General features: G+C 40.5%; 1 protein-coding gene across 4 annotated transcripts in view; it reads right to left on the bottom strand.

The window, feature by feature from the left end:
* Window positions 1-1,841: 1,841 nt before the first annotated feature.
* CNKSR1 (connector enhancer of kinase suppressor of Ras 1) overlaps window positions 1,842-12,346 on the bottom strand; it is a 29,236-nt gene continuing 18,731 nt past the window's right edge. For 3 of the 4 annotated variants that reach the window (XM_039357251.1, XM_039357252.1, XM_039357255.1), the window contains 10 exons: window positions 12,038-12,222; window positions 11,429-11,459; window positions 10,243-10,415; window positions 8,880-8,953; window positions 8,397-8,468; window positions 7,508-7,581; window positions 6,969-7,033; window positions 6,207-6,384; window positions 4,464-4,645; window positions 1,842-2,632 (listed from right to left, as the gene is read on the bottom strand). In XM_039357251.1, the coding sequence (XP_039213185.1) occupies window positions 2,423-2,632; window positions 4,464-4,645; window positions 6,207-6,384; window positions 6,969-7,033; window positions 7,508-7,581; window positions 8,397-8,468; window positions 8,880-8,953; window positions 10,243-10,415; window positions 11,429-11,459; window positions 12,038-12,222 (1,244 nt within the window). In that variant the 3' untranslated portion in view covers window positions 1,842-2,422. The remainder of the gene's footprint in view (window positions 2,633-4,463; window positions 4,646-6,206; window positions 6,385-6,968; window positions 7,034-7,507; window positions 7,582-8,396; window positions 8,469-8,879; window positions 8,954-10,242; window positions 10,416-11,428; window positions 11,460-12,037; window positions 12,223-12,346) is intronic. The other variant, XM_039357253.1, reaches the window with a different exon arrangement.

Raw genomic sequence — 12,346 nt, forward strand, 5'->3', positions numbered from 1 at the left:
TGGGTGGATTTCCTTCTTTAAAACACGTTTCTACAATATCCTATACTTGTTGAGTTTTGGGATGAAGTAGTGGATTATATAAATATGATTGTGCGACCAAAGCTAAAATGTTCAGATAGGTTTTTTGTTTTACTCTTGAATTACATACCTAGTACATGGAATTTGGCAACTGGACAATGTAAATGGATTGTCAGTGCCTTTACTGTGGCTAAAAAAACTGATGTTCTACATTGGAAAGATAAACATATGGCTTCATTTATTGAGTGGATTGAGAAGACCTGATCCAATTTGCCACTTAAAAGCAGATTGTCTACAGATGTAGACTGTATATGAACAAGTACAAAGAAATATGGGGCTTACTTATACAAAATATATTAGGTTAAAATGGTAATCATATATGTTAGAAATATATACCGGTATTAGATAAGCATATATAGAATTGTAACCATTTACTGATATAATGACATGTCACACTATGTTTTTTTAATTTGTTACATTTCTTTTTTTGTTAAAGCACTTTTTGTTTCTTCTTCTTTTTGACGTCGTACATATTTCCATCATTACCTTGGTGTTTTTCTCTTTCCTTTTATTGTTAGGACTTAAAAGTTGTAAAAATAAAAAAGACGTGTGGACTTCATTCTTCACACAGCAGGCCAGATGGGGAATTCTGGAAGTCCACATCTTAAAGTTGGCAAGTTTGAAAAACACGGATATAATAGATGCAAACCAGACACTTATCCAATTTGCACAAATTCATGTTAGCAAATGAGGCCTTGCAACGGTCTCTTTTTGATGATGTGTATGTAAACTCAGGTCAGCCGTATCTCATTTGGAAGAGAAACAAAGCAGGCATTCCAATACCGAAACAAACTATGAACGGAACTTTCCAGAGCTTAAGCTTCAGCTTCACTGCAAATGATTTGACTAAAGCTAACTGGAGAGGTCATGGCAAAAATGAGTTTCAAAGGAACTTTGCTACTATGCTGGGTGTGATGGTTCAGAATCCAAAAAGAAGAATGGTACATATTTATGGCATGCACCAAATAAAAGAAACAACTTTACAGTACAATGCATTCAATGTACTGAATGCACTCAAAAATGCAATGCACCTTGCACCACATGAGATATATAGGGGGCGGGGGAATCAACAACTCTTTTTTTTTTTCTACATTGAAGGCACAGAACGCCCCAACAGATCCAGAAAAAAGTGATCAAATTTCCTTTAAAAAAATGTATGGAGAGAGAAAAAGAAATAGCTTCTTTTAAAAGCAGATTCAATTTAATACATTTAGGGGGGAAAACAGTTTGTAGTATTATAATTCATTTTTTAAAAAAAGAGACTCTGGAGGGCTGAGCATTTTTCAATAACTGCAAAGATTTTGTAAAAAAAAATCAAAATATGAATATTTTTAAAAGTTAACAATTTTGAATTAACAAACCACTTTTCCTCTTGCCTACTGAGCCCTGGAGGCGCAGTGCTTAGAATGTCCACAGCTTGGAGTTCAATTCTGATCGGGCTCAAGATTGACTTGGTCTTCCAACCGTCCAAGGCCAATAAATGAGGATCCAGATTGTTGGGGGTAATACACCGACATTTGTAAACCACTTAGGCCAGGGGTCTTCAAACTTGGCCCTTTCCTGATTGAGGAATTCTGGGAATTGAAGTCCACAAGTCATAAAAGGGCCAAGTTTGAAGACCTCTGACTTAGGCAGTGCTGTAAAAGCACTATGGGGCAGTATGTAAGTCTAAGTGCTATTATTGCTATTCATTCTGTTGTCTTGCAGCTGGGTTGCTGGCAAATGGTCATTTGAAAATAAAAATAAAAAATCATTAAACTAACTTTAGAAACATATTCTAACATTTATTTATATAACTCATTTCTTACATGTTTACAGCATCCAGCTTCTAATGCAAGCTGGTTTTTCAATATAAACTATCATCATTGAAAACCACAAACTGTGGTTTGTTCAGATGTCTCTCAGGTGCTAAATATACTCAAAGGAATGTTTCATCTTAAAAGATGTTGAAGGAAATGGCTGTTTTGAAGAAATTTGAAGGGCACAAAGTCTGTGCTAGTCAATGCCAGCTCTTTCCCAGATGATTAGTCACCAAAGGTCACTTTCTTCTTCATTGGTCTTCTATTTTGCAGTCAGGAACTCTCCATTGTTACATAAAAAGTCCACAATCTTTCTCAGTTGCCACCATTTTTGTAATCCATCTCTCTAAAATGAGAGAATCATTTGGAGCCATTCTTGCTGTCTGGATAAAACTTATGGACCAACCCAACTGTAATCTCAATGCCTTCTGAGGAGGAAGCTTGTCATAAAACATTCCTATCCAAAATTCTGAAATGACAAAACCGCACTTCTGTCTGATGCTGCGTAAGTAGAGCTGGGGAAAGTATATTTTAGCTCAGAGTTCTCACAGATGCAGTGGATCTGAAGCTGCCTCCAAACTGAGGTCAAAACCTGAATCTATTGCGCCGTTGTCTTGGTTCAATTTTTTAGCCCACCACATCTGAATTTCCTGGTATAACTCCTGATGTTGTTCTTTCCAGCTCCTGAATTTCTCAGAGTTCAGTTCGGTGTCCTCGAGTAGAATATCAAGTAATTGGAGCTCAGCAGTTTTGGCCTGGGGAAGGAAAGGAATGTTCTAAGGCTGGTGCATGACTCACTTTCACAAGGACAACAGAGGCCAGAATAGCACAAGCATTTGGAGCGGCATTTAAATGGTTTGCTAGATCCCTTTCGAGAGAGACAAGGGCCCACCACCATTACAAAGTTGTCACAAAATATTTTGATCCCTTGAACAGCAAAACACCAATATATTTCTAATGCATCGGAGAGCCAAAAGCATCTGGCCAGATTCCAAAAGGATTTAAAGTAAACTACTGAAATTTTCTAAAGTTTTAAAAGGAAAAATAAATAAATAAAAGGACACTCAAAAACAGCACAGGAAACATAAAATCCACTGTTCCAGAGTGGATCGTTCTCTTACATTATTAAGCCTTAGACATACATAAAAGGGGACTGTCTTTCCCTGGAGTAAAAAGACATTATTATGGGAATCAGGTATGTCTAAGCCAACACAATTAAGGAAGTTTTTATAAAGACCCGTCTCACCTGGGCCGGACACCTGGCCTGGATACTAGACAAGAGCTCAGATGGACACCAGACATGACATAAAAATCTCCTTTGATAATTAAAATACTCTGGTCCCTGATTGATCTGGTTTGTAAAAGGAGCACATCAAAACCTTGCATTGGATCCAGAAACAACTTGACAGTGATATATCAGCAGTATGGAAGCTACTTTTATTGATTGAGAACTTTGATGACTCTATATTTTACTTTCCACTTGTTGTTAAGACCCACTAAGGTTTCAAAAAAAAAAAAGAGTTACTCTGTGAAATCTTTTCAGGACCTAGCCCAGGGGTAGGCAACCTTGGCTCTTTTATGACTCGTGGACTTCAACTCCCAGAATTCCTGAGCCAGCATAGCTCAGCTTGGAAACCTCTCCCTTGCCCCTCAGCATGGCTGGCTCAGGAATTCTGGGAGTTGAAGTCCACGAGTCATAAAACAGCCAAGTTGCCTACCCCTGATCTAGGTGTATCTATCTGTCTGTCTGTCTGTCAGTCAGTCAGTCATCTAGATCAGGGGTAGGCAATCTTGGCTCTCTTATGACTCATGGACTTCAACTCCCAGAATTCCTGAGCCAGCATGAGGGAACTATGGCCCCTTCATGACTTGCGGACTTCAACTCCCAGAATTCCTGAGCCAGCATGGCTCAGCTTGGAAATCTCTCCCTTTCCCCTCAGCATGGCTGGCTCAGGAATTCTGGGAGTTGAAGTCCACAAGTCATAAAAGAGCCAAAGTGGCCTACCCCTGACTTAGCCCAACACTTCACAGGTAGTATGTTGTATGGGTCTTGGGGAGATCCTGAGTTAAATCTCTATGTAAACATGATAGTGAGCTAATTATGTTCTGTCTTCCTTGCTTCTCAAAAGGATTATTGTGCGGCTCAAGAAAGCAAAAGATGGAATCATTTATGCCATTGTGTTTGCAAAAAAAGTAAAATATTATAGGCTAGAATTCAAGAAAAGTAGCCATTAAAACTAAAAAAAGGAATTTCATCTTTTGTGCCTATTTAGTGAAGTACATTACACTTGTAATTTGGCTTCTTTACCTCCATCTTCCATAACTTTCTTTCAGTAAGCCAAAAAATAAAACCTAAAAGAGACCCTACTTACCCCCCACCCCACCTAGAGCAGAAGTTTCAAACTGCCAACTTGCAGGACAGATGCGTCATGTCAAAACCGCGTCCATCCATTGCCAGCAATGGGAAAAAAGTCGCAATACATCGTGACACGTCACGTGATGTTACGAGTTTGACACCCCTGACCTAGAGGCATTCACCCCCCCCAAATGAAGCTGTTTTCCAGCACAAAGTTACGTTCCACCTGCCTTGAGTGTGCTTTGAAGCGTCCGAACCAGATGTACTTTCTCATTGATCTCTGGGTTCTTGTTACGCTTGACAAAGGATTTCCGGTAATATTCACGGGTGAACACCTGCTGTTTCCCAATAAGTGATACTCCTCCTTGTTTCAGACACTGGATCAATGACTCAAGTTCTTCTTCTGCTGGATCTTCATAAGATACAAGATAACCACCGTGAGTTAAAATAGCTTTCAGGATGCAACTGAATAATAATCCAAAGAAATGAAAACATTCTTGCAATTGCACATAACAGCATGGAGTTATGCTGTTATACAGCATAATAACAGCACCTAATAACAGCACCTAATAACAGAATCCTAAGAGGTTTCATTTCAGGTGCCCTAAGGAGCACCGACTAACATTGCAAAAGGAAATCCGTAATATGGAGGCTCAAAAACATCCTCTATTTCTTTGCAATTCCATATTTTTATTAGTTTATCCAACTATAATATATAGTACAAAATACAAAAGAAAATAATGGGAAAACAAAGGAGGGAAAAGGGGAAGGGGAAAGTGTAGGGCAAAGGGGGGGGGGAGAAAGAAAAGGCATTGACTTCTAACTCCTTTTGGTGCAATAGAATAAGATAATAACAAACCTCAACTTTTTACTTTTATATAATAACATAAACTAGCCATTTTTATAACAACAAACCTATCTAATTGGCAAAACTCAAAATCAAAGTTTCATTTTTTTTTTCACCTCAAGCACAAAGTCCAGAAGTGGTTTCAAAGTAGAAAGAAAATTAATTGTGTTCTTTTCTTTAACCAGAGCAGTCAGTTTGGCCATCTCTTCTAACTCCATCAACTAAAAACATCCTCTATTTCTGTTCAGACTAGCAATTCAGACCTTGGCAAGAGCCGAGAAGCCAGCCTGATACTTGGGGGAAAGCAAGAAAGAGAAAGAGAGAGAAAAAGGGCAATGGAAAGAGGGAGAAAGGGGGATTTTCAAGAACAGAATGGCACCATTTATTCATATTTACTGGCATGAGGATGTCCTAAATCAGGACCGAGTGCCCAAACTGCAACCCAAAATCCACTTATGTATTGCCGGGTGGGTATGGCCCGTTGGGTGGGCATGGCCCTTTGGGTGGGCGTGGCTGCAGTAGTAATGGCAGACTGGATGGGACTAAAAAAATTCAATCAAATCCAACTTTGCGAGATCTTTTTCCCCGTGAGAAATTGAAATTGATTGAACCTTTTTTTATATATACACACGGCGGTGGAGGCCTAAAGCAAAAAGGTTTTATAAAACCCAGCTGAAGGCCTAGGACTGGGGCGATGGTGCTCATGCCCACAGAGAGGGCTCTGCATGCCACCTGTGGCACATGTGCCATAGGTTCGTCACCATGGTCCTAAATAATAGCACCACCAATGGAACACAGTCTCAATATGAAAAAAAAGGTTGCCAAATCTTCATTGAGTTACTGGTATATGCACACACATGCCCATACTCCTTGTCAGTTTGGTAGGAGAAGATGAATATTGTAGTTTGAAATATTTGAGTGATGCCAGCTGAAGAAAACTCGCCTAAAGTTTCATACAAAATTTCCTCTGTTTCGGTCCATCAGTTTGGATATTCAACTGTTCAACTGTTCTAGCTTGCCTTTCTCTTATTTGCCTTTGCTAAGGGAACACTTAAGAAAACCTATAGAGACATTTGCACTATTTCATCCTTCTGCACAATTGCAGTTGATTTTTCCAACATCTCACCTGCCACGTTCTTTCCAGTGAAGCTTGGGAAGGTACCAAAGATGAGCTCACCTGGAGAAGAGGGAGATGCTGTTTTCTCATCTACGCTGTCCTGGAAAAGTGGGCTGCCTGGAAGGTTTTGGCTACGTCCTGTAGCCCCTGATGGTAACTGAGCTTTCTCCAATTCCTTCTGCTTTGTCTGCAAGAAATGAAGAAAGAAAATAATGGATGTAGAAGAAATATAAGTGAATATGATCCCCTTGAGCTCAACCTCATCACATCCAACATTCTTCTGCAGTGATCTCTTCAATGGTTGCATTGCCATTTGGTGGTTGCAAGGAGCTGTAGTGGCGCAGTGGTTAGAATGCAATACTTCAGGCTAACTCACTGCTCACTCCAGGAGTTTGTTTCTGAGTGGCTCAAGGTTGATTCAGCCTTCCATCCTTCCAAAGTCGGTAAAATAAGGATCCAGATTGTTGGGGGCAATAAGCTGACTCTGTAAACTGCTTAGAAAGGGTTGTAGAGCACTGTGAAGCAGTATATAAGTCTAAGTGCTATTGCTATTGCAATCCTTTCCAAACACAGCCAAATGCATGGATTCCCACCTTAAGTTTGCATGCTGGAATCAGGGCATTTTTGGAAATCACAAAATGCCTTTTGTAGTTGCCTCTCATTCCTCCAAAATAATAAAGTCCCAAATGACTTTATAAAAGGCATCAAAATATTTTAAAGTAAGAACAACCCACTATTTTTACAATGATGTTCCATCAAGAAGATACTGACCTGATCAAAGCTATGTCTAGGAGAGTCGTCCTCTGGATCCTCTGCTTCTGTTTCACTGTAGCAATCTAAATTGGAATGAGCCCGGAGGAAAAAATTGGAATTGAAACTCTGAAATAGGATGACTTGCACCACATCAGCTTTCTACCTCCATCCTCAGGATTCTATCATCCCCAGTCACCATGTTCCTTCTTTTTTCCCCTGATCTTAACTATGCATGCCTTGGTATCTGGGTATGTCCATATTCCCTCCAGGTTAAAAAGGCAAGGACTTGGAGAAATTATCCATATCCAGGTTGGTATCATGTTAGTGGAACCAGGTAGATATCAATATACTAATATTATGTCAAAATATTATAATGGAGGCAGATTTTTTGACTGATTTTTTTCAGGATTGGGGGTGTTATAGAATTGTCCTCTTGCTTCAAGGCCATCTTGATTCTTGCTTTCAGGTCAATCCCTTATTAATATACATGATGCAGATATATTAATGTCTTATGTACTTGGCCAGTAGAAAATTAGCTACTTTCAACAAGCACTCACCTTCTTGGTTAGGTGGCCCAGATTTATGGGACGCTGTATATTTAGTCATAGACGTGATCAAACGGCTGACCCACCTGGGAAGAAACACAGCTTGTTATTTTCCCAGATTCCAAGGTGTCGTCCTTGCAACGTTGAATATGGAAATGCTGAAAACAAATCTGTCTTCAAAGCAATTCCCTTTTAAGGCTCCATTGCCTCTGGAATTTGTAAAAGTCCAGCAGCTTCAAAAATTTGTCTACAAAATGTACTGATAATGGGCACTCCCTTATGTCTTTGGTGAATTCTGACTGGAATCAAATCAGCAAAGCTTTCAAAGAAAGCTGCCTATTTATAGTACCTTCCTTACCTGTTTTATCTCATCAGAAATAATCTGTTTAAACAGGAAAATCCAGAATGAAAATACCAATCAAGAGGGGGAAGCTCTTTGACACTTCAGGTTTTGATGGAGGAAGTGATGATCAGTTTCTCTCATTTATTTATTAAATTTTATGCCACACATCTCTCCGATAAGGCGTCTCTTCCTAGATCAGTCCCTCTATCATCCCTTTCCAGAACTGAGAATAGAAATGTATTTCCACTCTCATGAAATACAATATTCCAAGTTTCCATAACTTTGAGTACAAAAACAATTCTAAAAGGAATTGTGTGCACAGGTGAACTGATAAATTGTATATAAATCCATAGGTCCTGCCAGTTGGGGAGATGGACAAGAAGTGTCCATCTTCTCTGCTCCTATGACCTTCTGTGATGGAGTTGCATTCAAGACTTTGGGTTCTGCTAATATTTCTTGAGGAAGAACCTGAAGCTCTTCACAAATGCGGATCGAATGCATTAGAGACTATTAGTCTCTGAGATGGTTTGTAGGATGGAACACAAGTTGGCTACTCACATGCTCAGATCAGCCAGGGTTTCTGCTGCAAAGATGAAGGGCTTGTACTTCTCGTGGGTGAGTTGGAAAACACTGGAGAGGAAAAACAGTGACAGTGGTAGCATTTCTCACGATGCCTTGCTGTTGAGAATCATACCTATATCCAATTACCAATCGGCATGGCTACAGCTGTATATCTAACTTGGAGAGGATTGTATAACCAGTGTGATTTTTTTTCCCCTGAATTTTGCAAAGCTTATGGTTCCAAGTCTACTTATAATGCCCTCGGATGTACAAATGGTAACCTATTGGCTATGTAAGGATTTAACACAGAAATCAAGTTTGCTCTTAATGTGTATACCTCATCAATTAGCAAATCAAATACGTTTGTTGCCCACAAGCTGCTGAAAGTTCTCTTCTAGCTGGAATTATGGGAATCTAACATATTTGAAGGACTTCAACATTGGAGAATGGAAGAACATTGGCTACCGAGTATGCACTCACTATTTCTTTTTCTGTTCCTTTGTGCTCTCCAATCTGTAGGCAGACACATTGATTAATCCCACAGCCTTCTCATCCTAGTTTTCAGAAGAGGAACAGGGAAGAGTCCATTGATAAGAAAAGGAGAAAAGACGTAAAAGTATTAATCTTTGGCCACAAACAGAAATATTTGGGACATTTTAAGGGCTTTTAATTTATCACATATTTTTTTAAAAAATAAAAGACGAGTTCATTCATTTAAGAGGGTTTGTTCTATGGAAGCTTGTGATACCATAACATTGGCTACTCTTAAAGGAACAACTGAGAACTGTTCATGCAATAAACGGCTCCCTTTCCTGCCTTTTGTATGAAGAAGCACTGAAATATTTGTTGACCCAGATCAGAAAACTAAAACAAATCTTTAGGGAATACGTATTGCTTTTTTTTAAAAAGTTAATTTAAAAATTCACTTTCTTTTTTTATGTTTGCACCCCATCAAGAGCGCAAGCAGCAAGCATACACTTCCTTTCCATCTTTCCACCTCAGCCTGTATGAGCGAAGGCATAATGACCAGTTTAGAGTCACTCGAGGAACTTCCCAAGTCATATTCCTGAACCTTAACCACTGTACCACACTGGGTGTGCGAGAAACCCATGCAGGCTAACTAGCAAACAGTGTGTATGTCTTGAAGCACAACGTAACTGGAAGATATGAGGCTGGTGAAGGCTAGGCTAAAACAATCACTGATTAATTATCTATCAGCCCTATATCCCAACATTGTTTTTGCACAACTCTAAGCACCATGCATAATACTTCCATTTATTTTCCTAACAGGAACTCTGTGAGGGAGGGTGGGCTGAAAGGGGACTGGCCCCAGCTCCCTCTCTCCTCTCCTCTCCTCTCCTCTTTCCCTTCCCCTTCCCCTTTGCTTTCCCTTCACTTCCCCTTTCCTTTCCTTTCCTTTCCTGCCCTGCCCTGCTCCCCCCTCCTGCATTTGCTTCAAATCTCTCTGGTAATGGAAGAGCAGCATTTTCATGTTGATTTCCTAGTCTACGTAGTGGGTACTTGTCAGCTTAAATCAGGACCAGATGAATTGGGAAAACATACCCCCCTAACCTTGACATTTTGCAGGGCTTATAATTTCCTGAGCACAACTTCATTCAAGAGCTTAACCTCTAACATCATATAAGTGAGGGATCTCCAAAATAGTGGCCTTGTTCATTTGTCCTGACCCTCACTCACAAACTTGTGATCTTGGCCTGCCGTATTAATTCACTGTTGTTATTTTTAAAAAAGTATTTTAAAAATAAATGGAAAACTGATACGCTGCAAAGGAAGTCCAGAGTCACTTTGAGTTGACTGTTGCCATAAGTGTCAATTTACTCACATTGGGGTTGCTGTACCAGTAAAGGTTGTGTCCCTTTAGCACAAACCAAAACCGTTTCCATTTCTGGGCCATGAAGCCCACGTGGTCCTTTTTTTTTAAGAGCCAGCCATCACAGTCCACCTGTCCCAGTTCCTGGCAGGAGATGCGTCGTCGACTTAGTCGGGTAGTGGCTCCTCATGAAAGCAAATTAAAAAAAAAGATCACCTAACATATTTTAAAAAGCTCTGAATGGGCCCCCACACCACAGTTAAGTTCAACTGATGGAATGAAAGAACTGGTGGAATTGAAAGAGTTCCTGATCTTCCCCAGTGCAGATTCACACATGTGCATGTGCACATCCAGACACAGGCACTGAATCTTGATGACTTTGGAAGGACTTTGGCAACTTTTAAGACTTGTGCACTTCAACTCCCAGAATTCCCTTGCCAGTCAGGGGGTAGTGTATCAAAAGCATACAGGTAATCCTTCACTTACAACCAGTGGTGGGATTCAGCTGGTTTGCACCACTTCAGCAGAACCGGTAGCTAATTTTTTGTTGCCCAGGCCCAGAATAGACTTCTGAAAGCGGCATCCACACAGAGAACCGGTTGTTCATATATTTGAATCCCACCACTCCTTCCTTCCTTCCTTCCTTCCTTCCTTCCTTCCTTCCTTCCTTCCTTCCTTCCTTCCTTCCTTCCTTCCTGTGGTGGGATTCAGCCAGTTCGTACCAGTTTGGCAGAACTGGTAGCTAATTTTTTGTTGCTCAGGCCCAGAATGGACTTTCAGAAGTGGCATCCACACAGAGGACTGGTTGTTCCCACCACTGCTTACGACCCTTAGTTTGGCGACTATTCGAAGTTACAACAGTGCTGAACAGGGGGATTTTTTACTGGTCATCTCACAAGGGTTTCAGCCTCCCTGCAACAACATGATCACAATTTGGGTGCTTTGCAAACTGATATGAATTCACAAGGGTTGCAGAGTCTGAATCCTGTGATCATCATTTGGGGGAAGTTGGATTTGCTTAACGGCCGTGGCAAAATAGGGAATAAAATCAGGCATGATCATGTGATGATTCACTTAATGACCATATCACCTAGCAACAGAAGTTCCTGTCCCAACTGTGGTCCTAAGCTGATGACTACCTGTAGCTTGATATTCAAGCAACCTGCCCAATGATGAATACGAAAAGGTAATCACTTACCTTTTTGCTTCCGTCGAATTTCAGCGCTACCCTGTAGGGATCACCCAAGGAGAAGAAAACATGGTGAAATGACCGATGAGGAATTTGAAATACGCTAACCTAGAGTCCCCAACCCCTGGGCCAAAGACTGGTACTTGTCCATGGCCTGTTAGGAACTGGGCCGCACAAGCGGTAAGTGAGTTTCATCTGTGCATGCACAGGATCTAGGTTGCATGTGAAACTATCCCCCTGTGGTCCATCAAAGACCATTTTCCTTCTGAAACTGGTCCCTGGTGCCAGAAATTTGGGGACCGCTTGCTAACCAACCGCCTTTCAAAAACATAACTTTCTGTACCCTTTTCTCCCAAACTCAGTTCTTCTGAGGCTGGGTGGCCACAGGTTGGGCAAGGCAGTGCTATACGCACATATGAACTAATCAACACAATTAAATTATTGGATTTGGATGTCTGCATTCAATCCATTTTGTAAATCAAAAATTAAAATTTAGCCTTATTTGCATAGTCCTAATATAAATAAATCTCACATAAAATGCTGCTTATATTAGCATCTTACCTGTGGAGATGTTAGTCCTAAACAAACCAATAAGTTAGCAAAAAAAAACCTCCTTACCTCTTTGGAATCCACTGATGTCAGTCTCTGCTGTCCTCTGACAAATCCATTCTCATGTCTTGATGAGTCTCCTAGTTGATGGTCCTGCTTCCTGGGAGTGGAAGGGACAGTAGCATCTGGAGATTTAGGCCCCATGGCATCTGCTCCAAAATCCTGCCTTTCCAGAGCAGGATCAGGTAATGCCTCTGGAAAAAAACAGAAAAAGCAGTCAGTAAATTAGGCCATTTTGGCAGGATGGTCAAATGGTAGAACTATACATGGAAAACTAAACCCAGCAAGCATGAGGAACAAATCCATTGGCTACTTCCA

The sequence above is a fragment of the Crotalus tigris genome, unplaced genomic scaffold (genome assembly GCF_016545835.1).
Source record: "Crotalus tigris isolate CLP2741 ecotype Arizona unplaced genomic scaffold, ASM1654583v1 scf7180000018884.865410, whole genome shotgun sequence".
NCBI lineage: Eukaryota > Metazoa > Chordata > Lepidosauria > Squamata > Viperidae > Crotalus > Crotalus tigris.